The sequence below is a fragment of the Corvus hawaiiensis genome, chromosome 1 (genome assembly GCF_020740725.1).
Source record: "Corvus hawaiiensis isolate bCorHaw1 chromosome 1, bCorHaw1.pri.cur, whole genome shotgun sequence".
Lineage (NCBI taxonomy): Eukaryota > Metazoa > Chordata > Aves > Passeriformes > Corvidae > Corvus > Corvus hawaiiensis.
The window spans coordinates 35,693,857-35,719,912 of NC_063213.1; the positions used below are offsets into that span (position 1 = coordinate 35,693,857).

A 26,056-nucleotide genomic window follows, 5' to 3' on the forward strand; every position below is an offset into this window, starting at 1 on the left:
ACCAGCTGTTGTGTTTGGGTCTTGACTGTCAAGACAATCCTCTTCAGCAAATAAATAGATTTGCTTTTGTCTGTCATGGATGCTTTACTACAACTCTTATCTGTTAGTACTTAGGATTTTGTCTGTCTCCTGGATGCATTAGGATTTAATTATTTGCTGAGTAAAAAAATCTCAATATGCCTCCTTCCAGGCTGCCTTTAAAAAGAAGGCAAGATGGCAACTACAGATACTGCTAACTTTTATTATAATTTCTCCATCACTGATCCCTATGAAAACAGAAATGAGAATTTTCATATTTATAGGAGTCTTCCTTGCCATGTATGTATTTTGTTGTTTTCATCCTTGGCATAGCAGGAAATGCACTGGTCTTTGGCATACTAGTTTTCCACATGAAACTGAAGACGCTGACAGAAACTGACAGTACTTTTGCTGAACGTGGCTATAGCTGACCGGGCTTTTCTTTGGATGCTGCCACTCGGGGCATTTTCAGCTGCTCAGGAGTGGACTTCAGGCATCGTGGCATGTCATATTATATGGGGCTTGTATACACTTCAATGTTAACTCTGATGTCTATCACCTTTGACCAGCTTATTGCTGTTACTTTTGCCACCAAACCACATGTGTCAAACCATACAAATGGCATGGGGCAAATTAATCTCTGTCTTGATTTGGGTGATCCACAAGTATTTGCTGCACCACACTTTTTGGGAGGTGTTAATTTTGATAAGGCAATATGTCAGGAAGAATACCCAAACCCCATAGCAAGAACTGGTTCTTGAAGTGATCCAAGTGACCCTTGTTTATTTTATTCCTACACTAGCCATGATCATCTGCTACTCACTAATTATTAGAACCTTACTGTGTGCTAGAAGTCTCCAAAAGAACAAACTTATAAAAATACTTTCTGTAGTTGTCCTATTTATTCTTACCCAAATACCCTATACTTTCTTCAGATTGATAAAGATCATAGACTGGAGCTTTAAATTGAACAGCAGCTTTGAAAAGGCAATTATCGTAACAAAAGCTCTTGCTTATTTTTATGGCTGTCTTAACCCTCTATTTCTTCATGGAAATGAAAATCAGGAAGTATTAACACAAAATTATTAAAAAATCAAGATGTGCCAAATGGCAAGTTACAGTAGCAAACAACTGAAGAGGAAGACTCAAACTTTTACTGCTCCATATAGTGCAGATGCCACAAGCATGTACCCACTGCCTAGAAAATCTGCAACTATTTTACAGCTTCTTTTTTCCTGTTTGTTTTGTTTGTAAGTACTGATATAGGGAGCCTGAGTGAAAGAGGAAATACAATACCATTAGTAAAAAACACTGATCAGCTTTAGACTAATCTATTTTCATCATGATACTTCATTGCTTCCTGTTTTTCCAGTCCAAGCTGGTAACTGAGTGCCGAAGTCTTCAAAAAGTATAAAAACAATGAGATAAAACTCCACTTTTCATGACATAAAGGTAATTTGAATTTCCTGACTCCCAAACCTCTGGTCTCCTGGTTTTCTATGAATGGTGTTTGTTAAGGAAAGCTTTCATGAGTTTTGTTTCAAATATATTACGTATTTTAGTTCAGCCCATTCATTCAATGAGAATTCCTGGATTAAAAACATATATATTTCAATCTTCATGCTGGCTTTCATGTGTGATTGTGGTGTTTTGGGTGTTTTGGGCTTTTTTTCCACCTGGGCCAAGGTCTCTACAAACAATCCTTTAGCATTCATCTAAAATTTCTGTAATAAAGAAGCATTTTCATCTGCCTTTCATCTAATATCAGGTTCACAGTCTGAATATTCCATACACATCTTGGTATCTTATATCTGGTAACAGAGCTCATGTTGCCAGATTACCAGGCCCCTTGTAAACACAAGGGATGTCATACCACACGTTAGCTCCAACACTGAGCAGTGTTTCTGCAGATGAGAACTCTCACACCACCATTCCCCACACATTCTTTGCATCATGACATCTTTCCAGACTGTTTTTCCTGGCACCTTGGTTCCCTTGTCATGAAACTGTGGATTCTTTACTTATTTTTCAATCTTGTTCCACCAGTTCTCCCTTTCCACCTCTGGTCTTTTCACTTCCCAGTTGGAAGCAAAAAGGTGTGCAGGACAGAAAAGTATGCAGAAGCTCTTGCAGAAAGTAGTAGAACAGGTGTGGAGACTGGAATAGGGAAAAGAAAGAAGGGATGTTGCAGAGGAGCAAAGGGAGGACTTTATGCAGCTGTGGGCTGCTTGCAATAAAGCCAGGGTTGAGTCTGGCCCAAAGGGTCAAAGTCTGTTGCATTAAACCTTTGAAATACCAGTTTTACTGCTTCAAACCATTCTTGCAAAAACCACACTCTCTGGGATCTTCCTTTACTCCCCACTTATACTTAGGCCTTCCTATCAGAGCACTGCAGCTCAGAGGAACCTGACCCTTTTTGGCAGCATTGTGCCCATGTTACCGTTTTTCCCCTTAGAAAACAGCTGCTTAGGCAATCCTTTCTTTACTACACAATCTCTTGTTTCTTCCACAGTGAAGTATCCTTAAAAACAAAGCTAGGAAGGAATATGCTGTGATTTCATGTGTAAAGATCCTATTTCAACACACAACTGCAATGCAGGCTTTGCCAGCATGGGGTGGCAAGAGGTGCTCATGTCCCCACTCCTTCCTGGCTGGTTCTGCACTGGGCAGCGAATGCTTCGGACCATGTTCACTTCCCCCTTCTGGCCACACTGCACCCTGCCCAGCCACGTGAGTTGCAATTAGGTCAGCAAAGAGTGTTATGAGTCATTAAATAAAAAAAAAAAAAATCTAAACCAAAGGACAACTGTGCAGAGAGGCTGAGATGTTCTTTCTACCACTACCAAGGTGTGAATAAACTTTGTTCCTGTACCAGGGCAGTGGCAAGTTTGGGGGCTTTTTTCACTCTTCTGCTGTCTATGATCTTGATTTTGCTGCTGCAACATTTATTGCAGGCATGTTATGCCTACAATACATAAAAATGGAAAGAGTGCACTGCTTTATCCTGGGGCCCTTTGTTTTCGAACACAATCTGTAAATGTGAATGCTTTAGAAATAAAAGTTCAAAAATACAACACTTCAAAAGAAAACCCATGAGCCTTAAAGTAGTAGAACATACCACAACCGCACAATTAACCTCAGCTTCTCACATTTAAGATTTTGATCAGGTTGCTCCAAACACACATAAGAGACCTGAAAGTATGAAGCAACTGCTGCTTAATCCTAACCTTTAGGAAGGAGCTACTTCAAGGTCAGCCAGCATTGTATTAGTACATCATCTCTCTTACCTTGCCACACACCTGTGCAGTTCATGACCAAGGTGAGTTTTAATTGATTCGCAACTGACCTGTACCAATAAAGACAGTCTCTCAAAACCTGCTGTTCTGAAATAATTTTGTTGTAATTGTTTCATGTCACTTCAAGGAAAGAACAACAGTGGAAGGGCTAAGTGAAGAGACCAAGTGAAAAATAGAGTACAAGTACAGTAGGCACCAAAAGGGGGACAAATGGAAACAGGAATGTCCTTTAAGAAAACTCACTGCTTTGAGAACCAACTTGCATTTTCAGTCCAGCAAGGACTCACACCTAGAATAGGTATGGTCAGTGTGAAAATCTCTGCCATCAGCCAGAGTAAGGTCATAAGAAACTAGGTCAACAGAGCATGTCAATCGCAGATCTTCTACTTGGACAGCAAGCCTCCTTTCTCTTCCCTCTCTTGGCTGCAAATCTCCCTCATTTTTAGAGTTCCACCAGCCGGTGCAAATCTCTGGCAAAACCAAAATAGCCTGGATTATTTTCAGCAGATCTCAATAAAGAAGTTTAGCCTGAAAACTTACTTATTTGTATGTCTTCCTCAGACATGCATCTAGCAACCACAATCTTGGATCCTTTGTGTGTTCCCCAGACACAGTATCAAAGCAAATTCTACTCCAAATATTCAATTTCATGCAAAGAGAGCATTATTGGAATGCCACTAGAGACTATGTGAAGTTTCCACATAGAAATCAGGCCACATTTAGCTGGACACTTTAGAAAGGAAAAGAATAAAGATGATAGGTCTACATGAAGTTCCAGGTGCTCAGTCCAGTACAGCCAAGAAATCTGCAGCAATGAAACAGTAGCTCAGAAAGTCACTGAACTGCAGATCTTTGAAATGTGGGAGAAAACAGAGTGGAAAATTTTTAGTATCTCTCATGGGCTGCTGTCAGAGATAGGACAGAGGGTCAGCAGAACCTTTGCTCGTACTCAATACAGTGGCTTTGGCACATTTACTTACAAACAGCCAAAGTATCTCATTTGAGTACACGTGTACTCCTCCCCACAGAAACAAGTGAGAAAACTTGTGTGCTGTCACAATCAGCACTGTGCCCTGATATTTTTCTTCAATATGCACCACAGGCACCACACCATCATCTGGCTCACGTATCAATTTCTAGATCTTTCCCATAACACAAACCCACAATCAACACCAGATGCTCAAGTCATCTGCAAAGCAAGAAGGCCATTCTCCTCTCCAGTGCTCAGGCTAGTGAGATCTTCCAAGCATTACTGGTGTCATGGGAAAGGGCAGATGTTGTTTGTGTTCTCTACAAAGAATGTCTCAAGTTCAAAGCAAACCACAGTAGGACTCTCCCACCTGCCCACAAAACTGATAACAAAAAGCAACAGAGGATAAAGCACTATTTCCTGGCTCTCCTGCCTACAATCTGACAACAAGGGAAGATATACAACCTTTAAAAGTTTACATGGTGTAAGTAAGTTGTTCCATGGGTGCTCTTCAAGAATAGTATTCCCTTGTTAGTGGCAATCTTTCCTTCCTGCCTGAATACTTTGTCAGACAAGATGAATTTACACCAATCACAAATTTAAACAAATGGTGACCCACACTTATTTCTCTTCTCCTGGTTGCTTTCTGCAGAGTTAACTCACCTGTAATATACCTGTTGCAGACAGCATGAATTAAAAGAAGTTGTACACTTCACTTTTTTCTCATTAAAAAACCAAACAAAAACTCCCCACCACAAATTGTCCCTTTGCAAAACAAAGGCAATACTAAATTCACAAGGGCACTGCGAAGCTCAGTTCATTCATGTCTGCCCAGCACATCATAAGCAGGAATATACTGCCAGTGTTAACAGTATACAAAGTAGGCAGAATACATATAACGTATTTACCAAGAAACAAATATGTAGAATTTTGACAAGTTTTTTTACAGTCTGTACTGTCTGTCTTCAACCCAAACTGCAAGTCATTGTGGTTTTTACTGGAAATGGGTCTGCTGAGTGCAAAAGAGTCTAGGTCTGCTGTCTCAGCAGCAGACTATTTACTCTGTGACTATTTTCAGTTTAGCATTTAGATTTATCATGTCTATTTTTCTGCTTGGAATCAAACCAAGTACATAATTTAGGTGAAATTGCTCTTTTTGTTTTTTCTTCTTAAAAAACGATATATTTCACAGAACAGAATTTTTGTAAAATATTTGAAAATATCTGAACAATAGTAAAACAATATTTTGCCTAAAAATGGACACACATTTAACTACAATACTACAATGTAATTTGCAAAACAAGTATTTGGATATTCAGATGGCCTTAAATCCTTTTCATTGGTAATTTATGTAGAAATAGATGTAAAAAAATTACTGAAATTTGCACTCACTCTCATTTTCTTAAGAAAGAAAAGAACAAACTTGTGCCAAATGTAGCTACACAGTTATTCTTTTTCTTTTCTGTAAGCTGTCATCTCTACGGTAGTAAGGAATTCTACAGACACAGAGAGCCTGAATGCTGACTTTAATGGTGACAGCTTGCCTGATGACAGCACAGAGCTGGGACTACACCCCTGTGCTGTGGTGAAGCAGGTGGAGGGAGAGGATTAGCAGTTTAGATTTACTAGATTGAATACTGGCTGTGCAAATAGACCAAAATTATCGTGTGTTGGTCTACTGAACATGTGGCCTGGGAACAGAGGTGTCTTCACTTTACACAGAGGTTGACTACTCTCACTGAATGGGGAAAAAAAAGAACATTCTAAAGCAAATCCCAAAGAGTCCCCTCTTTGAGAAGCAGTTTACTCACAGATCTGTCACGCTTTGATCCAGAGAGTCTCTTTCTATCTGACTTTCATTGTGGAGAGAGTCTGATTCCTGTACTTGGCACAGCTCCTCATCAGTGATTATATCAAATGCTGCATCATCTGGTGGTTTAGAGGCTTCACTTGCAACTGTGCCAAAAAAACCATGAGAAGAAACATAAACACTATTAGCTGGTTTTCTGGAAAACAAACAAGAAGAACCCTTACAGGGGAAGCCTGGGCCATTCTTCTACCTTTACAGAAGCATTAGGTAACTATTAGAACTAATGGAAAACCTTGGGCTGACTGACACTCATTTAATATACATGAACATTTCTCTCAATACCAATCAAATTCAAAGACAGGATCAGTCCCACCCTGAAAACACTCTATGGTCTCCTGCAGGTCCTTGGAGGAGGAGGTGACCATGTGGTTTCTTGGAGACTGTCAAAGAACCCTACTTATTTTTCCACAGCAGGCAAACAGTAAACTAACCAAAAGCCCTCTCAGATGGTGACACAGGAGATTCCAATGAAGCTGGTGATCCTTCCTGATTGGCACTGGATCCAGAGTCATCTGTACTGTCGACAATGACTCTAGGCTTATTAAAGCAAGCTCTGCAGCAACGCTCCTTTTTTCCACCAGGTTTTGTCACCATGTAGTTGTTGCAGCAGTAGTAGCAGAAAATGCGGCCACACATTCTAGAAATGATTCAAAACCAAAGGTGTTAGAAAAATACCATACACAGCTGGAACATATCTATGTGACAGACCTTGGGGCTCTTTCATAATGGACTTGTTTTCTGCAAAAGCATGAAAGCTACACCCATTTGCAGAACTCATAACAGACTGTGCTCCTTTCTGAAGTGAAGCAAGTCTTCTTGACAAGCATAGGACAGAAATTCACATTCACATTTTGCTACCTTAATAAACAGGGAAAACAGAAAAAATAAAAATACAAAAAAACCACATTTAAAGACATAAAACAATCAAGTGCCCACAAATATGCAAAACAAATAAATAATATCTATATTAAGTACAAAGTAAGGAAATGTACCTAATAATATTACACAGGCTGAATCTCATAGACAGGTAAAACAAAACTTGATTTGATTTTAAGAACACATCTATATGTCTCTGCTTTGTAATGACCCCTCTCCCCTTCAGACAGGAAAGAAAAAACACTATTGGACACATACATTTACATTCATTCCTCCTGCCCTCTCCACTCTGAAGTCTCTCAGTATTAAGCCTGTCAACTACTTTTTAATGAGCATGTTGAGATTTTCATGAAGAAAAGCACCCAGTAAGGATGACTGCTACTCATGAAATTTTAATGGTTTTGTTTTTCATAATAATTTAAATCATTACTGGGTGAAGACATGAGCAGCCTTCAGAGACCTTAGCAGGAATGAGTAATTTGGAAGTTGTTACCCAAAATGACTTCACCATTCACTAATCCTTATAGAATGTTGTTTACATTCACATGAAATGGAAACAGTTTCAGTGCTTCCTTCTTTCCTTACATGACAAATCAGGTCAGGAGGATAAGGAACAGTAAAGAGTCAAACCAAACATACCACTAGGACTCTGAAATGTATCCATTTCAATACATTTTTAAGAAATCTAGATCAGATAACTAATACTAACTGTAGGGGAAATAATTTAATATCCACTTTTAAAAAGAAGATTATTCTGCAATAGTTAATTATCTCTGAACATACCTAGTGTAAGTAAACAAATTCATAATTGCACAGCACATTGAAATTCGTTCTGGAATACTTCCATCACAGTAGCAAAGCCATCCTGGTGAATATTGTTTAGAGCATGCACAGACCAGTGCACCGTCCTTCAAAGAAACACACTATACAGGGTGTGTTTATCTTTGTTTCCAGAAATGAGAAACTAACGGACAAGTCAGAGTTGCATTCAGATCTTTGCCTTAATACATGTCAAGGGATCCTTCCAATAATGTCTTATCCCCTTGTAAGCTCATGTGTTCTTTCAGCCTCCACAATGTCATGTATTAACGATTTTCATCACTGAACTGTGAACATTAAGAAATATTTCCTCCATGTAGACAACCATACTGAGTTTTACTTTTGAACAGTGCAATATAGTTCAGCAACTGACCTGCAGTGGTGTCGGCGCACCATCCATGAGAACTCTCTCTGGCAGTCCAGACAGTGATTAACTTCTGTGTCCCCCTGCCACCTCTGCTCTGCACTAAGCTTCTGCTGGAACTCCAGAGCATCGGATTTTTGCCACAAAGCATCCTTATCTCTGCAATGACACAGTTAAAAGAAAGAAAAACACATAGAAGTTGTCAACGCTGGTTTTCTGTTAACCAACCTCAACTGGAATGCTGGTGAAAGCTTCATAATAAAAATTCCTTTGCTCCAAACTTCTGAGGAGCTTTCAGAAATAAAGATAGATCAAAAAAACCTACTGAAGCTTCTGCAAAGACAGGGAGAAAAACACATGTCATGCAGAGAACTACATTTTTTTTAAAACAGACAGCATAATAAGGAGATACTATTGAGTGTTATATTTTTTGACTATATTATGGAAATGCAAAATTTCAACCACTAATGAACTTGGCCATTACTTGTATCTTCAATTCAGGAATATAAGCCTGGATGACCTAAGCAGTATCCCTGAGCATCCTAAGCAAGAATTTCTGCTGCTGTTTATTATGATGCCAACCTGATAAGCTCTATCAAACGTTCTTCAAGGAACTGCTTTGTTCTTGTCAGGTCATCTAGTTCAGCAAATAACTTCTGGTCACTGCTATCTTTGTCTGCTGCCACCTTGCTGAGCTTCTCAGTGTAATCCAGGATCTTCTCTTTTGCTTCATCAGCTTCTTTTTGGATCCTGATTAAATACAAAGGCAATTATGAATCATTTTTAGCTCATGTGCATTCAAGTCTTCCCTGTGGGAGGAAGGGCTCCTCCATCCTGATAAACAGGTAGTTTCAGTGAAATTTTTATCAATGTGCATAGTTTTTAGAACTAGGCAGAATCTCCCCAGTTTTCTGCATCACTGAAAATGCACATAGATCCATTATCTAGTGAACACAGCCAGGAACCAGCAATTTCTTGGATGCCCTGCTTATAGTAAAGCTTATGATAACTACCAACTAGGAACAATACAGATCTTATCAGCACAAAAATATAAAAATACATAGGCGTTGGTTAACCTGTTAGACTCTGTGTGAGCCCATGCCTCATGAAGATCTCTGACTGCCAGATTACCCACACCACACAGGCCCACATTAGAGACTTCGAAAGCATAGCCTGAGTTAGATAATTAAAGCTGATAAGAAACCTGACAAATACATGCAGGATGTGGTCCCATTCAGATAATTCTTACTGATTCCCTGAAACTTCATGAAGAGGAGAGAAAAACCAAACTGTCCAAAAGCATAAATTTTCCATTCCTTACAAAAAAACCCCCCAATATTGTTTTAATTTTGTGCTTAACCTATAAGGTAAAAGGAGGTTATAAAAATGTCTTTTATGAATTTGTATCAGCTAAATTAACAATACAGTAAAAACTAAACCATGCACTCCTGTGTGCTGGATAATTTCCTTGTTTCTCGTCTGAAGTGTCCATCTGATATTCCCTGTCAGTGCCCATGCACGATTTGTTCTGTATAAAACCCCATGGCATATGGTACTTCATAAACCGTGGCAATTTTCAATATGTTTTGATTATTGTTCCCCTGCTTGGCCTACAATTAACAGCTTATGGAAAGAACCCAAACTCTCACCTTTCCAAGAGCTCTCTAAGAGACGTCACCTCCTCTTCCTTCTGCAGCCGAGCAGATTCTGATTCCGACAGCTGCTCTCTTGCTTCATCCAGCTTTCTACACAAACTCGTGTTTGCAGCCTAGGAAAATAAATTACTGTATTTCTTTACATATAAAAACAAGACTTTACCACACACAGGACAATTACCAAGACAGCTAACAATGTTTTAAAAGAATCAGTTACAGCCAAATGACCAATTAAGATATTATTGTATCAGCAGGCAGTAATTAGTTGTGTACTAGTGACTGATTACTTCTGTCACACTGAATAAGGGATACACTCTTAAGTAAGACAGTATTAAGCCTGTAATTCTTGTTAATCCATGTCAGTTGAGCTTTTGCCTCCTTATCAAGAAAAATCTCTCTAAAATAATGGCAAGAGAATATACCCTGAAAGCTTTTTCACCACCTAAAAGCTTCAAAAGAGAAAAATTAAATAGGAGGGAAATACTGTTTATTAAAACCCATATGGAATATGAAGGACACTTGAAAACAACCCAACTTCTTTCACAGCTAGACTCTCCAGAGAAGTCTGCCAAACTTGGAGTCCTCAGGGAACATACCTAACTACCTCTAAAGGTATGGATTTCTCCTAGCAGGCAAGGCCACATCCAGTAATCTTAACTTTCTTCTTTCCAGATTCCTTAGAACTCAGTATGACCCTTCTAACTCAACTGTTTGACAAATTTATTGCAAAAATTCTATTTTTTTGTGGCTGGGTTATTTCTCAGCCACATTAATTCTCTGATTCAGTGCCCTTTGCAGCCTGCAAACAGATGGATCTACACATGTGGCTGTGTGGGCATGCAGAGCCTAAGAAAGACACATCTTAAACCTATACCCCCATTTAAGAAGAGAACACATAAGCAGGTCTTACATAAAACCTGACCATCTTTCAAGGCAGGGCAAATCCTAAGTGACATTGTGCTTTTCATAATCTGTTTCAGTGGCTGTCAGCTGCCCAGTATTTTTTCTGCAGCAACTGTATTTATACAAAGGCATTCTCAGATTCTCAGCCAGTCATTAGAAATGCTGCTTGCCTTCCCAGTGGTAACACTAATGCCTGCTGACACAAACACCTCTGGTTTTAAATCAGATCAAGCACCTACTTGTAACTCTGTAATCTCTTCCTCCGCAGCATGCTGTTGTTGCTTCTGTTCCTCAAGTTGCTCTCTTACTTTCCCACACTCCTCACTGACAGCCTGGCAGAGAGATTGAGCCAGTAGTTAGTAATCCTCCAGCGGCCACCCCCTCACCTACAAAATTCCCAGCTGTGAGTTATGAGTGCTCTTACTGCCATGCATGGGATAAATGCAGCACCACTGGCTCATGAAAGACAGCTAAAAAGACACTCAACTCCTGGAATCAAGCAAACTCCCTTTATGGTGGCACATTAATTGTGTTTCACTGTTACTTTGCATAGGCTATTGCAATTCTCAGCAAAAAGAAGGTCAAACTCATGCAGTGGCATAAGCCTCTGATCAACCAGCAATCTTAGACATTTTATCAGAATGGCAAAGCAAACACAATGAAATCTTCAGGCTTTAGGTGTGCTGTTTTATGTACATAGGGCTGACTCATGGTTTTTTGGAAGCAAAACTTTGATCTTCTCAGCTGCTGCCTTGAGCATCTGAAAGCAAAAATACATGCGGGAGTTAAATGCTTTTGCATTCTGGTCTCAGTTTAAGTTTCCTTTCATCAAAATCAGTTTTTAGGAGAAGCAGTGTTACAGGTGTGACAGACAGGTCTTGCAATGCTCCTACCAAAAAAGAAAACAACCACAGCTGTTAACCAGAGGGACAGCAGATGCCACCTTCAGTGCCAACATAAGAAATCATCACCCTCATGAGCACTGACTTGCTTTTCCGTATCACATGGCCTTTCCATTACACGTGTCCATAGAACTCTGAGGAGTTATTTTACCTCAGAGAGGCCCAGGTCATGAGCATAGAGACATTTTCAGATTCTCAGGCTTAGGCTAGTTGCATGTTAGTCTCAGAGCCTGACCCACACAAACCTTAGGATTTCATGCAGTAATTGCTGCAGCAGATGGTAAAGCAGCTCCCTCAGCTATAATAATTACATTAATTTACCTTGAATTTTGTCTGATAATTTAGAATCTCTGTGCTCATTTGAAATTTTATTGCAGACAGCTCTTCTTGGCTGGTCTCTTGGAAACTCTTAGCCTGTTTCTGTACTGTCTCCAGCTGCAATTGCAGACTTGGAACAGCTGCAGCACACATTTGAGCCTCCTCTAATTTCTCTTGCAGGTGCTTGTTCTCCTCTCTGAGATTAGAGATGTCAAGCTTCAGCTTCTCCTGTTGCTCTGTTGCCTGTTCTTCCAGTTCTTTGAACCTTTCTGTGGCCTGGGCCAACTGCTCTTCTGCATCCACCTTTTCAGAGGTCAAGGCACAAATCTGAATACCAAGTTCAGCCATATCAGTGTTGGTCCTGTGGAGGAGATCTTTATTTTCTTCATTTTCCACTCTAGCATTTTCCAAGTACCGCTTAACCTTAGACAGCTCTTCCTTTAAGTTCATTAAATTACTTTCCAGCTCAGCTTTTTGATGGGCTGTTTTCTCCTGCTCTTTTTTCAGCTTTTCTTCCCTTTCTTTACATTGCATCAGTTCTTGCACATGGTTTCTGTTGAGAGACTCACTCTGCTCTTTCAGCTGCTGGACAAGCGTCTTCTGCTCACTCAAGAGAGTCTCAGTGACTGCCAGCTCACCTCTCATCCTCTCTCTCTCATCAGTGGCCTGCTGAAGCTTGACTCGTAGGTCGAGGACTTCTGCCTGCAGCCTGAACACTTCACCTCGGTTGACCTCCAACTGCTCTTCAGTCATGGTCAGTCTGAAGGCCAGCTCTTTGGCCTCCTTCTCCAGGGACGCTGCCTGCTGTAGTTGCTGTTTTTCCACTGATTCCTTTTCTGATGTGAGAGATTCTATAAGTTTTGTCTGATGAAGGCATGTCTTTTCAACACTGAGCTTTTCTATCTCAAGAGTCTCTGCTTTCTTCCTGTATCTTTCAGCTTCTGCTCTTAGCTGCTCACATTGGCTCTCCATGCCCTGCAGTTCTACTTCCTTCTCTGTGAGCTGTGATTGGAGACACTCTTTGCTTTCCTTCAAGGTGTCCAAGCTTTTTTCCATTTGTAAACTATGCTGTTTGGCACTCTTCAGCTGTGCTTCAAATGAGGCATAAGACTCCTTGGAGGTCTCTTCTCTTTGCTTTAGTTCTTCATATTCTGAGCGCAGAGCCTCCAGTCTCTCCTCTAAAATTTGGCTTTGCCTCCTGGCATTCTGCAAGTCTTCATCCAGCTGTTTGTTCTCACCCCGGAGCTTCTTCTCTTTTTCATCAACTGACACCAGGGCATCATCTATTTCACTCTGAAGTTGTTTCTCAGAGGCTCTCAACCTGGCTACATCAGCTTCTAGGGAAGCTTTAGAAGCTTCCAGATTTTTCAGTTTCTCTTCCATCTTCTTCTTAGACTGCTGCAAATTCTCATTCTCTGTTTTCAGTTTCCTGTTCTCCTCATCCAATTCACTCACTGCAGAGTTTTGCTGCTCCATGTGCTCCTCCAGCTCCTTGACTTTCTGCCCGAGATGCTCCTTCTCAGACATGAGTTTCCGGTTTTGCTCCTGAAGGCTACACACAGTCTGACTCACCTTTGTTAAGCGACCCTCCTGTAGTTCAAGTTGCTCTGCTTGCGACTGGGCTTCCTGCTTCAGTGCTCCTTCCCTCCTACCATACTCCTCCTCAAGTTTCTCTTTTTCCTTCCTGGCTTCCTCAAGATTTTTTTCCAGTGAACCCACCTGAGCCAGCGACCCCATTACCTGGGTCTGGAGCTCAGCCATCTCCTTTCCTTTCAGAGTCAGGGCCTTCTGAAGTGCATCCTTTTCCTTTGCCATGGTCTCCAGGCTCTCAATCAGCTTTTCACTCTCTTCTTTGGAGTTAGCAGTGAGGCTACTGTATCTTGATTCCAGTTCCTTCTGTGCCTGTTCTTTCAGCAGCAGCTCCTCCCTTGCTGCTTTCAGCTGAGATGTATGTTCATCATTGAGTCTTTGCATATCTGCTTTTTCCTTTTCTATCTCCTGAAGCTTCTCTAACAGTGCCCGTATTTGTAGGGCAGAGTCGTACTGGGCTATGGCCTGCTGTCCCTTTTCGTCCAAGGCAGCATCAACTTTTGCAAGGAGGTTGAGGTTCTTCTGTTCTGTGGAACTCAGCTTGGCTTTGAGCTCATCAATGCAAAGATCCTTCACAGCAATCAAAGCCCTAGAGGTCTCCAGCTCCTGATTTGAAACCTGCAATTCTGAGGCACAACCTTCCTTGCTGGTCAACAGCTGCTCCACCTTTGTTGAGTGCTCCTTCTGCTGCTCCACTGCATTCAGTTCCAGTGACTGTAGGCACTTCTGCAGGTCATGGACAGTGCTCTGAGTGGAGTGTGAGACCTCACACTGCTTCTGTAACTCTGTGATTATCTTTGTCAGCCGAGAGTTCTCCTCACTGTAGTTATTGCTCTTCTCCTTTTCTACCTGTACTTGTTGTTTTTGAAGGCTGACAGCTGCCTGGAGCTCCTGGTTTTCAACTTCTAGCTGGTGAATACGATCTTGAAGTTCCCTCTGCCTCAGCTCAGCCTGGTCAAGTTCTAAACGCATCTCTTCATAGCCCTCAAGGTGTTCAACATTTAGTGAGTTATTTACATCAGGGCTGGAAGGAAACTCTTGTGCCTAAATGAACAGAAGGGGAAAAGAAGAAAGTTTAAGTAGTATTAAACATGCACTTAAATGGTGTGCCAAAATGAGAGCAATTCAGGGTCTTAATGTACAGTGACATTGTGTGCTGCCTTCATAGCACTACAAGATATCAACTTCTAGTAAATGGGGCTTGTTTTCCCAAAAGATAAATGAAAACATACCTATCTGCTGGTAGTACATACCTATCTTCTGAACATATTTTTTTTCTTTTACAAGATTTCCATGTTAAGTTGAAGCAGCTGAGAGACAATTCCCTTTACTTTTAATTAAGTATGCTTTTAGCAGTTTAGCATTTCAAGACTTATAACCATCATAAAACTACAAAGTTCTCTGGAGCTACGCCAACCAGAGACCTACCATGACATATAAACATTTATTTGCAATTTGCTTACCTGCAAATAATTGCTCACTAAACTGCTCATGCTGGAACTGCGACTGGGAGGCTTCCATAAATATGCTGAAGATCCAAGCGAGGACAGAGTCCTCCTGTGGATCACACAGAGAAACAATATATAAGGTAAGTCTAAGCACACATATCTGTGTCTTTCTACTTGTATATGTAAGATTTATCTAGTGGTAATTACCACATAAAAAAGGACATAACTGCACCTGCTGTCTTGCCCAATAACCACTGAAATTGATGAAATTGATGAAAAATAATATAGGGCTATCCAAGGCATCTATAAAAGGTGATGGGGCTGGTAGCTGTCAGTTCCCACATCCTCAAGAACCAATGCAGCCTTGCTCTAAGGAATTGTATTGCTGTGTGGTGGCTGCTCAACCAGATGGTGGCAGGAAAGGGCCCTAGAAAACTCCCATCGATACAAATGGACCTGGACCAGATCTGGTAGGTTTTGTTATATCCCACTTTTAGGTGGGATCACCATTGCTGCAAGTGAAGCACACTGCTTGGCTGTGCAGCCTCAGCTCTTGAAACAGAGGAAGCTAAGAAGATTTCTTCTTGTGCCTCTATAGATGAGAATAGCTTGGGATTTGGGCCTAAACTGCAATTACTGTAAGTGCTGTATTACAGAGCACCATCTCTGATCACTGGTACTCAGTAAACTGAAGGAGAAACAGGCCAATTTGGTCATGGACTAATTACATGGAAAAAGCTTATACCTGCTCAAACACAAGTATTCCTACCTTCAAAAGCAGAAGCTTTTACAGATTCTTCAGCAAGCAGGTGTTTTATGTCCTTGTTAACACAAAATCACAACGTGGCTCCATCTTACCTGGCAAATGCTGGCCAAGCAGCATCTAAATCATAGCCTCTTGATGCCAAGTCAAACTGAACATCAGTGAGCTCATACAGTTGACCCACAATGTCAGAACTCATTTTGGAATTCAGAAATGGACTTCTTGCATAGTACCAGTCACTTAAAAACAAACAAATTAAAAAGAAGTACTCATTCATAAGCAAAAGAGAAGTAGCAGTTTCTCGTACAAAAAACCCTATATCATTATTCACTCCACCTCAGAAAAATGATGATACAGTATTCTAAACACAAATTACAACGAACAGACCCACCAAACAATATCCTATCCCTTCAATGTAAATGAAATTAAACACCTTTATTTAATTCCACATAAATATCTTTATAGGAGTACCTGCACAAAATATTTTTTCCTGTAGTGCTTGGGCAAATCCCTGACAATACAAAATATGTGCTATGCACTGGGTAATCACACAGTAAATACCTAAATCACACATTTAAAACATCAAAAATGAGGAACAGAAAGCAGCATCCAGAGTTAAATATATTGTGAAAATAGCTGGCTTTTTCTTAAAGCCCTAGCAGCATCCCTCCAACCAAATACAAACTATACTTGGAGTTTCTTGGCCAAGCGCAAGTTGTTCCTCTGTGTGACCATCCAGAGATATATGCAAATGCTTTCTGGGGCTTTGCGCAACACATCCAAATTAATCCTCTCTCATGATGAATAGCCCATCAAACCCAGGATCTTCAATACTTATAAATACAACACCTTTGAAACCGACGTACAGAAGCACCAGTGCAACCCACTCCACACATATTTAGCTGTAATAACTTTCAATCTTTACCAGCCCAAGATAGGTATGAACCAGTGACCCAGGACAAAAGGTCTATGATCCTTCATATCCTATTACCAGCTCTCTAAGCCAAACATTTGGAAGTGTTTCAATTTCTTTCAATAGCTACTAGGTGATGTTGCTTGATCACACTGAGAAAACACCTATTAGTTAAAAAAGCAATTTGCTATTCACCTGGTCACTTTGGTGTTCATAAAACATTGCTGCAAGGTGTCTGCTAGCCTTTGGTGAACCAGGGAGTAACGAAGAAATGCTCTTCCTTTTCCAAGAGAGGTTCGTAGCTGGAGGGGAGAAACCACAAGAAAAGTCTAAATATCATTTGTAATAATGTAGAGACATGGCCAGAAAAGCCCACACAGCAACACAAAAATATAATAAGCCACTGTAAAGGAAAAAGTTTTAATGGAAACCAGTAAGAACCTTTTCCTAAGTCTGTCATTGGGTGGAATCTTTTTAGAACGATGGATTTGTTTCTACAGCTGACTGTTGTCCACTTTATAATTATATAAAAGGCATCACAGGACCAATGAATCATCTAATATATTGAGTCCAGACTATGCTAAGGACACTTGACAACATAAGGCAAATCTCAATGTGCCCAGCAAAGGCAGAAGTGACTGCTTAAGTTACTTAAGATGCATATGGCCACAGCTGGACAGATTTAGTCATAGAACAAAGATGTACACATATAAAAATATACATCCCCATGGACACAGTAACCCCACACAACGCAAAAAGCCTTTCTTAATACTTAGCTGTTAAGTTGATTAAAATCTAATTCTTTCTTCAGACCAAGAGCAGCTGCATGACCAAAATTTAATGGATCTTTTTATGAAGACAGCTGTTAAATCAACATAAGGGGGATCACAAAGCTCAGCACTGAATTTTGTTATAGCTATTGACTTGGGGAACTGATGTTTTATTTTTACATCTGAACCATTTTCTGTCCTGCAAAATAGTGAAGCACTGAATAGTTGTGTTTTATTTCTTCTTTCTATCAAAGTCAGTAATCAATTTAGGAACGGGAAAGGAGCATGATGAAAGAATTTCTCACCAAACTGCCCATCCAACCAACAAAACAAATACATTTATGATGTAAAATAGATGCCAAGACAAAAATAGAGAGGCTGAGGCACAAGTTAGTAGGTTACTGTAACTTTACTTGGAAAGTTAGTGTGAAACAAGGCTCAAAGGCCACACAAGCTTTCTCTCTGGCTGATCAGTATTCCACTGTGGTGAAATGAGAGCAATACCCTCAGCTTCCTTGTTTTTGCTGTTACTGGGCTTCTACTCTGAAGTAACACAGGTTCTTCATTTAGCTCAGTAACCCACTACATACAAAAATGTTCCTTATAAATATAACCTGAATGAAACGTGAAGCAAAGAAAGCAACACTTTTTACTGATTTTTGGTTTGAATTCTATAGCATACAAAGTGCAAAATACCATGGTCCCTAAACACTAAGTATACCACAAACAGCAAATTTAATTTACCAACTGGTTTTTGCCCTCATTCACCCTGCAGACATCTGAATATTTCTTCAGGGAGATGCTATTCCTACTCTGTGCACTTTTCCTAAGTAGGCATATTTAGTGAATATCTTAAGAACTGTCAAAAAAATCCCAAACCCTGGAAGCCACAGAATTAATCCTATCCTTACTCCCATTGTTTTTTCAATTTAAATTGCAATGCCTTCTTCAAGCAATATGAAGAGACCAGAACAAATGTACATAATGAGAAGTAGAGGAAAATATTTACATATATGCAGTTACAAGTAGCTGAAGACTATTTGACTAGGAAGCAAAAGCATGCCACGTCCTGGAGCCCTGCTAGAAATCAGGGAGGCAGAGTGTCTGGTATTGACAGTGTTTCCATGTTGACAGCAAACACTGTAGCTAAGGTGCAGTGTATGGCTGTAAAGATTTGGAAATATGTGTATTTAGTGTAATCACCTTTTGAAAGGGAAAGAGGAATGACCAGAACTCACTGCTCACCTACTGCCCTCAAGAACAAGGCCCTCTGCTTAATTAGCAGATAAGAGTTTCCAGGGTATTATTATTTGCTTCCTTGCTCCACCTCTCTAGCACACCGTGCACCCTACCATTAGAAGCACTGCAGGCAGAACAGAAGAGGCATTATGCAGTCTAATGTTTGACCATCCTTAAAATTAACTATTACTCTTTCCTTTTTGTTCACCTCCACCTTTGAAGGTCAACTAGTATTGTTCAGTGAGCAAATAGAGGACATTTGGAAACCTTTATGTTCTATCCAGCCAGGTTCAAAAATTTGCTGCTGATTTCTGCCTGTAATGAAGGGGAATAACAAACATATATTTGTGTCATGTGTCATTTAATTTCTGGGCCTGAGTCTGCCAGCTCAGTTACCTGAAACCAATCACTGATTCCTCTTTTAAGAGTTTATATTCCTAAACCACAAGTTAATAAAGATTAAAGAAGCCTTCCACAAGCTAATTTCTATGACTGCACAGAAATTGAAGTAGAACATATCCTGCTTCCAAACTATAATTTTTGATATTGTGCTAACAATTTAACAGCCAGATGTACTGTAGAAGGAAAAAGTAGAGCAGTCTTTACATGTGGCAATATGCAGGTGATACCACAGGCAACAGACTGTTGAAGACTACAGCACAGCCACCTTTGCAGAGAAATCAGAGTGGCTCCTGCTACTGAGAATTTAGGGGCCACTATCTATAGTCAGAGGATTTTTCCTGCAGCAGCGGCTACTGTCCTTACTTCTCTGGTTGTCCTGCAGTGCGAAATCCAACCCAAATTTCTGCGCCTCTCCCCTCTTTTCCTGCCCACTGGTAAAGCAAACTGAAGCCCTTCCTGGGATTGCTCACCTTGGAACAGCAAAATTCAACACTGTGAAAGTTGCAAAGAGAAGAAAGAAAGGTAGGGAGCCCAGAACCTGCCTCTGCTGCAGTATCATGGCTCTCTTTCAGATGAATCAAAACAACATTATCTAGAGCTGCTGTGGAAGAACTCCCAAGAGAATAGAAAAATCTGCTGTAAATAGCAACTTGCCAATCCAAGTTAGCACTGCTCACAGATAATAGAAGTGAGCACCAGGACAACACTGGCCAGCACCACCACACCACCGCCTCTTCCACCCACAAGGAAAATCTTCTTCAAACGATTCTAAAGACTCAGACAGGATCAACACAGAAAGCTTCTCACAGCTTTTATTTCACCCCACATTGACCTGAAGATATAACATGGTTTTTATTACTATCTAAATCTAACAGGAACAAGGCTTTTTGTGCTGTTCCTGACAGCTTACCCAAGGGAATAATGACAACTATCCCATGTCATTCCATCATGCTATTTCACACGACGGAACAGAGTTGAGACAGAAGATGAAATTGCTGCTCTCAGTCAGTCAACTTTATGGACCAGTTAAAAAAGTCTTAAGAAAAGTCAAATATGGTGAACTTTTCATCTTACACTTAAGAGTCAAATCCTGCTGTAAGCTGTGCTGAAGATGGTATGCTCTACCCTTGACTCAATTTCTCATTTCTTTTCAAGAGAAAATGGCACTAAGTTTATGAAAAAGCAGGGCACAATCAGAGACAAACAGGTCCATTCACTTATGTAAGTGGTCTTTGAAACAGGAGTCAGGCCTTCTAATCCTACATAATTTGGTGCCCTAGTAGAAAAGGAAATCTTGTATTTTTATACCTTATGTGAGAAAAAAAAAATCCCCAAGGTTTTTTTGCTATGTGTTAAAAGCAGTGTATTTTTTTTGGTTTGTTGCTACTGCTCTCTGAAAAGACATGGCAAAACAAAACCCACATATTCTGATGCTTAACTGATATGCTTACTTCTGTAATAGACTTGACAAAGCGGATTCCATCATTAGCTCCTTTGATTTTTGCCAAGCAGTCGCAGAAATAATCCCAGTAGTCTTTTCTGTTCCCCAGCAATGTGCTTTTTTCCTTCTGGTCAAACTTAAACCAGGAAAACAAAATACAATGAGCAAAATCTAAATAGAAATATACTTATATATAGCTACTTGAAATTCTGTTCCTCTCCCAGCAGCATGTGCTTTCATGAGTCCTCTTAGCTTTAGCCAGTGTATTCACAAAGGAAAGAGACACTGCACTGTACTGATGCAATCCAGCAGTTACAAAAGCTACTTTACTGACAGTAAGAGATAATAATGTTCTGGTGCTCTTTAAAATACAGACATCCATTCAAAACTGCTGAAACAAAGATTTGCAGCAGATTCTGCAGCTGTTCAAGAGCAAAGCACTAACAGCCAGTTGTTGAGAGACCTGTAATTAAGTGTGCCAGTAGCACACATGTATGTACCAGAAAAACCTGCTCTAGATAAATCATGTTTAGAGCAGCAATGCAGCAAGGGTATGAACTGCATCTTGGACCATTCAAATCCCAAAAGAATTTTCAGTTTCTGCTGGAGCCTCTGCAATCCCATTAAAAATCCTTTGCCTAGATTAAGGCTACATTAGCATGTCTTTGTTGCAATCACTAACATGATTACAGTATATGTGGACACCACACTATGCAAACTGAATTTCAGTTTGCCCAGCAGTGTCCTCTTTTACTTAAATTTTAAGGGTGGACAAAACACAACATTCCAGATTAAAAATCAGCCTTTTGTATTAAGCCTTTCATACAACAACAACAAAAAAAATTCAAAGTGAAATTGCTGAAATTCTATAAATTACTCACACCACTACATTTTGCACCATGAACAGCTTACTAGTATTTATTTTGCACTAAAATGTCAAGATCTCATTACCACAGTTTTTTCAGGATAATTTAGCACGATAGATCTTTAAAATCAAGCCCAGATCTTTCAGATCAGTACAGAAATGCCTTACATTCCTCAATCAAACTACCAGCACTGCCTTGTGATTATTTATTTTCACTTGAAATAAGTATAATAGGCAGCACACATTTCAGTCCACTTATCACACACAACAAAAAATAAATACAAAGAGAGACTCTACTGGATATTTACGATTATTTGAGTTAAACCCCACATACTGAAGAGGAAGTAAGAGAAAACAAGGCCGAGCTTTGCTGGTGGATTACAAATACACAAATCACTTCTTACCTGTAAAAGGTACTCAAGCTTGTAGGAGAATTTTTGCAAGTTGACACTGTCATCAGTGATCGGTTCACCTCCTTCTTTAAATTCTTTACTTAATTCAGTCACTGCATCTTTAAAACAAGACACCAAAATAGTTAACTAATGCAAAGGATATCTAGCACTGAATCCATAAACAACTAAATGAATACTTTCTTCATGGACATTATGCATGTGGACTCATTTCCTTTTAGCTGCAATGTCTTAACGACAGTACAAAAAAATGACTGCTATGCTTCCAATTTAAGACCACCTATAAGAAAACAGGAGTTCAAGCTGTGTCAATTTGTTGTACGGATTATTTCTTCTTAAAAAGACACTTAGTACTTCTGACACTTAACAAAACCTGCTAACAGACAATTGCTAATTGCTACCTCAGCAGAGGGAAGAGAAATGACTTTTTGCTGTCTCATGTGCACATTAAGGTATTGCCACAGGACAAACAGAATTCTGATTAGAAAGGACAAAGCATGTAATCTGCTAAAGGGGATCAGTAACACGAGAACAGTCGTTCAGTCAGCACATTTATCTTCTCCGTGCTTTATTCAGGAAGGTTCAGCTTGTGCTGGTTACAAACACAAATGAAAAAAATAATTTACACAAAAAATAAGCATACAGCAACTCTTCCCTAAAATATACACCCATAGTGGGTGAGGAAATCTCAAGTCAAAATACACTCTACTGTCCCCCTGGGCACTCTAGCCCCAAAAGGATGTACTTCTCAACATCAGAAATTACTGATTTTGAGCTTGCTTTCAACCTTGGTTTTATACTTATTTCAGGTGACTGAGTGAGCTTTAGCTCCCAGTCCCACTTGATAACCCGTTGCAAATTAAAATTTCTTCTTGTCAGCAGGCACATAGACCTCCTTTTTTATGTCACAGGAAGATCTAGATTCTCAGCTTTGGTGCATATACCTTATAGTTAATAAAAATTAAAAGGAAAAATATCTGAATCTTGGTATAAGCAGCTGAGTAGGACAGAAAGAGAGCAGGAAAACTGTTATGAATCTGATGCCAATTCTGCCTGCAGCAGAACTGTTGAAAATGAGATTGGCTACTTCTAGTGGAAGACAAGTTAGGCTCCACTGCAGCAAGAACAGCAGGTGTAATTCTCCAGCACTCTTCCTCTGGGTCTCCTTTCCCAGCTAGGTTTGGCCTCCTGGTTTTTCCCCTTCCCACATTAGCAACAACTCCACACCAGCTTCCCATCAAGGAAGCCTGAGTTTTAGGCTTTTTCTCCTTACTTCACATAAAGTCTTGTAACTCTCTGCATGCCGATGAAGTACTAGCTCACAATGCACACCCCCCACACACCTTTCTTTAAATTGTAAAACCTATTTCTTCTCTTGTATGTTTAAATTTGCAGGATTTAAGAATTCAGGGTCCTGCAGAAGGTACAGCACTTGTCTCACAAAAAAAAAATCCATCACATTGCACACCTTGAATTATGTTGCTACAATTGCTGCTGGAAGGAGTTACACAATTGAAAACACAACTCCTACTCTCTGTTATCTAAAACCCAGAGGATGCAGTCCAGCCTCCAGAATGTATCTGTCAGCATGTACCTTGCAAGTCTCTGATAATCCGCTGCAGCTGACTTTCGCCACTAGTTGCTGCCATCTTGGAAACAAAAGGAACTCCTCTTCTGGGCTGTTAACCTTTTCATCCATCTAGATAAAAACAGCAGAGTTCATAGCCTTGGTGACCATTGGGTTGATGCTGATTATTCTTCTCTGTGACACCTGCAATTGTAAAAGTCAAAAATAAAATGAAAGTCTTTATCAGCTCAAATGAGTAGCAGAGAGGTGCTTTGGCATTTTAGATCCTGTTGAGTAATGAATTCCAAGGCCAACACTTTTCCAGGAATCTCCTTAATATTTTCTTCTAGTTTTCACTTTCCATTTCAGTTATTTCTTCAGTTATATCTTACAAAACTACCAAGCAAACCTCAGAGAGCAATTTTCTCTGGCTGGAGTTACAACACAGTTGGTGGTACAGTCCAGCTCTGGCTGGCATCTCATCCAATCTATCTTGTGACCCTGAGGGAGGTTCCAATGACACATGATTTTCCCTCCCCAAAGCCTCTGCCAGATCTTCCCTACAGGTTGCAGAGTAAAAAGATAAGACCATTTCAGAAAGACTTTCAAGACACAGACTAGGCATGGGCCAAGGAGTCAAAAATGATGCATGCTTGACTCTCTGGCACCGGAGCATACTTTTAATGCGCAAGAGCTACGAAAAGCTTTAGTACTGGAGCGTGATTTTAGCACAAGGAACACCTCTCAACCCCTTCTCAGAACTCACTGTTCCCTACACATGTAAGATGACACCACTTTATTTTAAGCTCTGTTACAGCATCCTTGGCTGGATAAACATACCTTGCACCACCTTCTTTGCTTAGGATAAGTGAGTTATACTTGGCACTCACAGAAAATCTTTCTTAAAGTAAAATTAATTGAAAGCCTCAAACACTTTACTAAAACAATCATGCCTGGGGATGCAATCTTTCCAGCGCTAATCTGGGAACAATCATTCAAAGAAAAAAGCCACATAGAAACTACATAGGGAACTTACTAAGCATCCTGTTCAAAGTTTGTTCAGAATTCTGTCTGCAGAGGTACGGCCAAAGTTTCAAGCAAACACAACACCCAAAGTACCGAATCTTTAGAAAAATTGCTGTTACGCATTAGTGCTTTTGTTATAATTCAAGCTGAACTACAATGAAATTAAGTTGTAATTAAAATCTTACAAACTTTTGAATCTAATGTGATTAGGTCACATTATTATATCTCCTTTCTCTTTCCTTTCTTTCACTCCCAGAAGAGCCAAATTGGCATGGCTGAAGTAGGCGTCTGAATTAATCAAATGGATCATCCTTCCTACCCTATGTATTAAGGTATTGTTAGGAAGTGATCCTGATGTGACCCCATATTCTTTTCTGTTTGAAACAAAGCAAACATTAACAAAGCCATAGAGACAGAAATACATTAAGCATAAAGAGAAGGCTGAAACTAGGCTTACTCGTGTGTTTCTCTGCATACCTGTGCTTTGTTACCTGCTAGTTTCCATTTCCATATCTTGATGGCAGTTGTTATGTTATGACACAAGTGTCATGTGGACCATGTCCTGTCTGGGGAAGGGCCTTGGCCTGCAAAATCCCTACCACAACTGATTGCTTCAGGAACAGAAGGCCAGAACAGCATAGACCACCTGACCTGTGCTGCCAAACACAATTTTTTACCTTAAATCAACAATGTGACATACCTAAGATTCCTATCTTGATTCTAGGGAGTGACCATACAAAGTGCCACACTTCCGGGCTACTTGGTGAGTTTGGGTACTACTGAAATAAAGCAAGAGTAACAAACTCAGTGAGTCAATGTTTCCTTTTTTAAGCACACACAGTAATATCAGCCGTATCTGTTCGGTTTGGCAACTGTTACATAAAGGAGCTTAAGCCAGAAGATTGTGCCACGTGGGCAATGGAAGCCAGAAAGTGTGACCGAATCAAACGCTTTTCCTCACACAAAGAGGGAAAAGAGCAAGGACCAACAAGAGGCTCCTGCCTGTGCTTCCCAAAGGCCAGAACAAGATCCCATGCAAGGCTCCAGAAACGCAAAGGCAATGCAAGAGGCATGCCAGGAAAACAGTGACCAGGCCAGCTGCAGGCACATACAGAGAGCCTGGGAGAGTAGGCAATTGGGAATTGAGCCTTTATTTTGCAATAACCAGCAGGGAGTGGGACACTGGGCATCCTACGGCAGCCAGGCACAGCATGGGACCTTGTCAAGTGCTAATTCCCAGCAGGGTGCACAAGTAGACATTCACTGGAAGAGGACTAAGGCAGTTCAGTTTCCCCAGCCCCATTAGCATTGCTTAAGTCAGTGTGTTTGGCCAGAAGTCACAAATAAATGACTACTGGGTGCACAACAGCTCAGCAGCACAGTGCAAGAGAGGGCTATGTGCTCCCAGTGGGTTGATAACTGCTGTGCCAAAGCAGCCCAAGATACACATCTTTATTTCTGTTTGGATGTCCTAGGCAGAATGTGAGAATCCTGAAAAGAAACCACAACTCAGCAGGAGGCATGAAGCTGCACAGCCCACTCCTCTGCCTGCTCCCTGTCACGTCTTTTCTCAATACCTGGAGCAAGGTCTCACAGTTTCCCCTTCCTTGCATCAGTTCCCATGGATGAGA

General features: G+C 40.3%; 1 protein-coding gene across 7 annotated transcripts in view; it reads right to left on the minus strand.

The window, feature by feature from the left end:
* The window catches only part of FYCO1 (FYVE and coiled-coil domain autophagy adaptor 1), a 45,756-nt gene that overhangs the window by 12,946 nt on the left and 6,754 nt on the right, over positions 1 to 26,056 (minus strand). For 5 of the 7 annotated variants that reach the window (XM_048300201.1, XM_048300194.1, XM_048300231.1 and 2 more), the window contains exons 2-14: positions 23,427 to 23,603; positions 21,827 to 21,933; positions 20,568 to 20,693; positions 16,901 to 17,007; positions 15,888 to 16,031; positions 15,045 to 15,138; positions 11,995 to 14,625; positions 11,011 to 11,103; positions 9,863 to 9,981; positions 8,796 to 8,963; positions 8,223 to 8,372; positions 6,586 to 6,791; positions 6,096 to 6,240 (exon numbers count right to left, since the gene is read on the minus strand). In XM_048300201.1, the coding sequence (XP_048156158.1) occupies positions 6,096 to 6,240; positions 6,586 to 6,791; positions 8,223 to 8,372; positions 8,796 to 8,963; positions 9,863 to 9,981; positions 11,011 to 11,103; positions 11,995 to 14,625; positions 15,045 to 15,138; positions 15,888 to 16,031; positions 16,901 to 17,007; positions 20,568 to 20,693; positions 21,827 to 21,933; positions 23,427 to 23,481 (4,145 nt within the window). In that variant the 5' untranslated portion in view covers positions 23,482 to 23,603. The remainder of the gene's footprint in view (positions 1 to 6,095; positions 6,241 to 6,585; positions 6,792 to 8,222; positions 8,373 to 8,795; positions 8,964 to 9,862; positions 9,982 to 11,010; positions 11,104 to 11,994; positions 14,626 to 15,044; positions 15,139 to 15,887; positions 16,032 to 16,900; positions 17,008 to 20,567; positions 20,694 to 21,826; positions 21,934 to 23,426; positions 23,604 to 26,056) is intronic. The other 2 variants (XM_048300251.1, XM_048300241.1) reach the window with 2 other exon arrangements.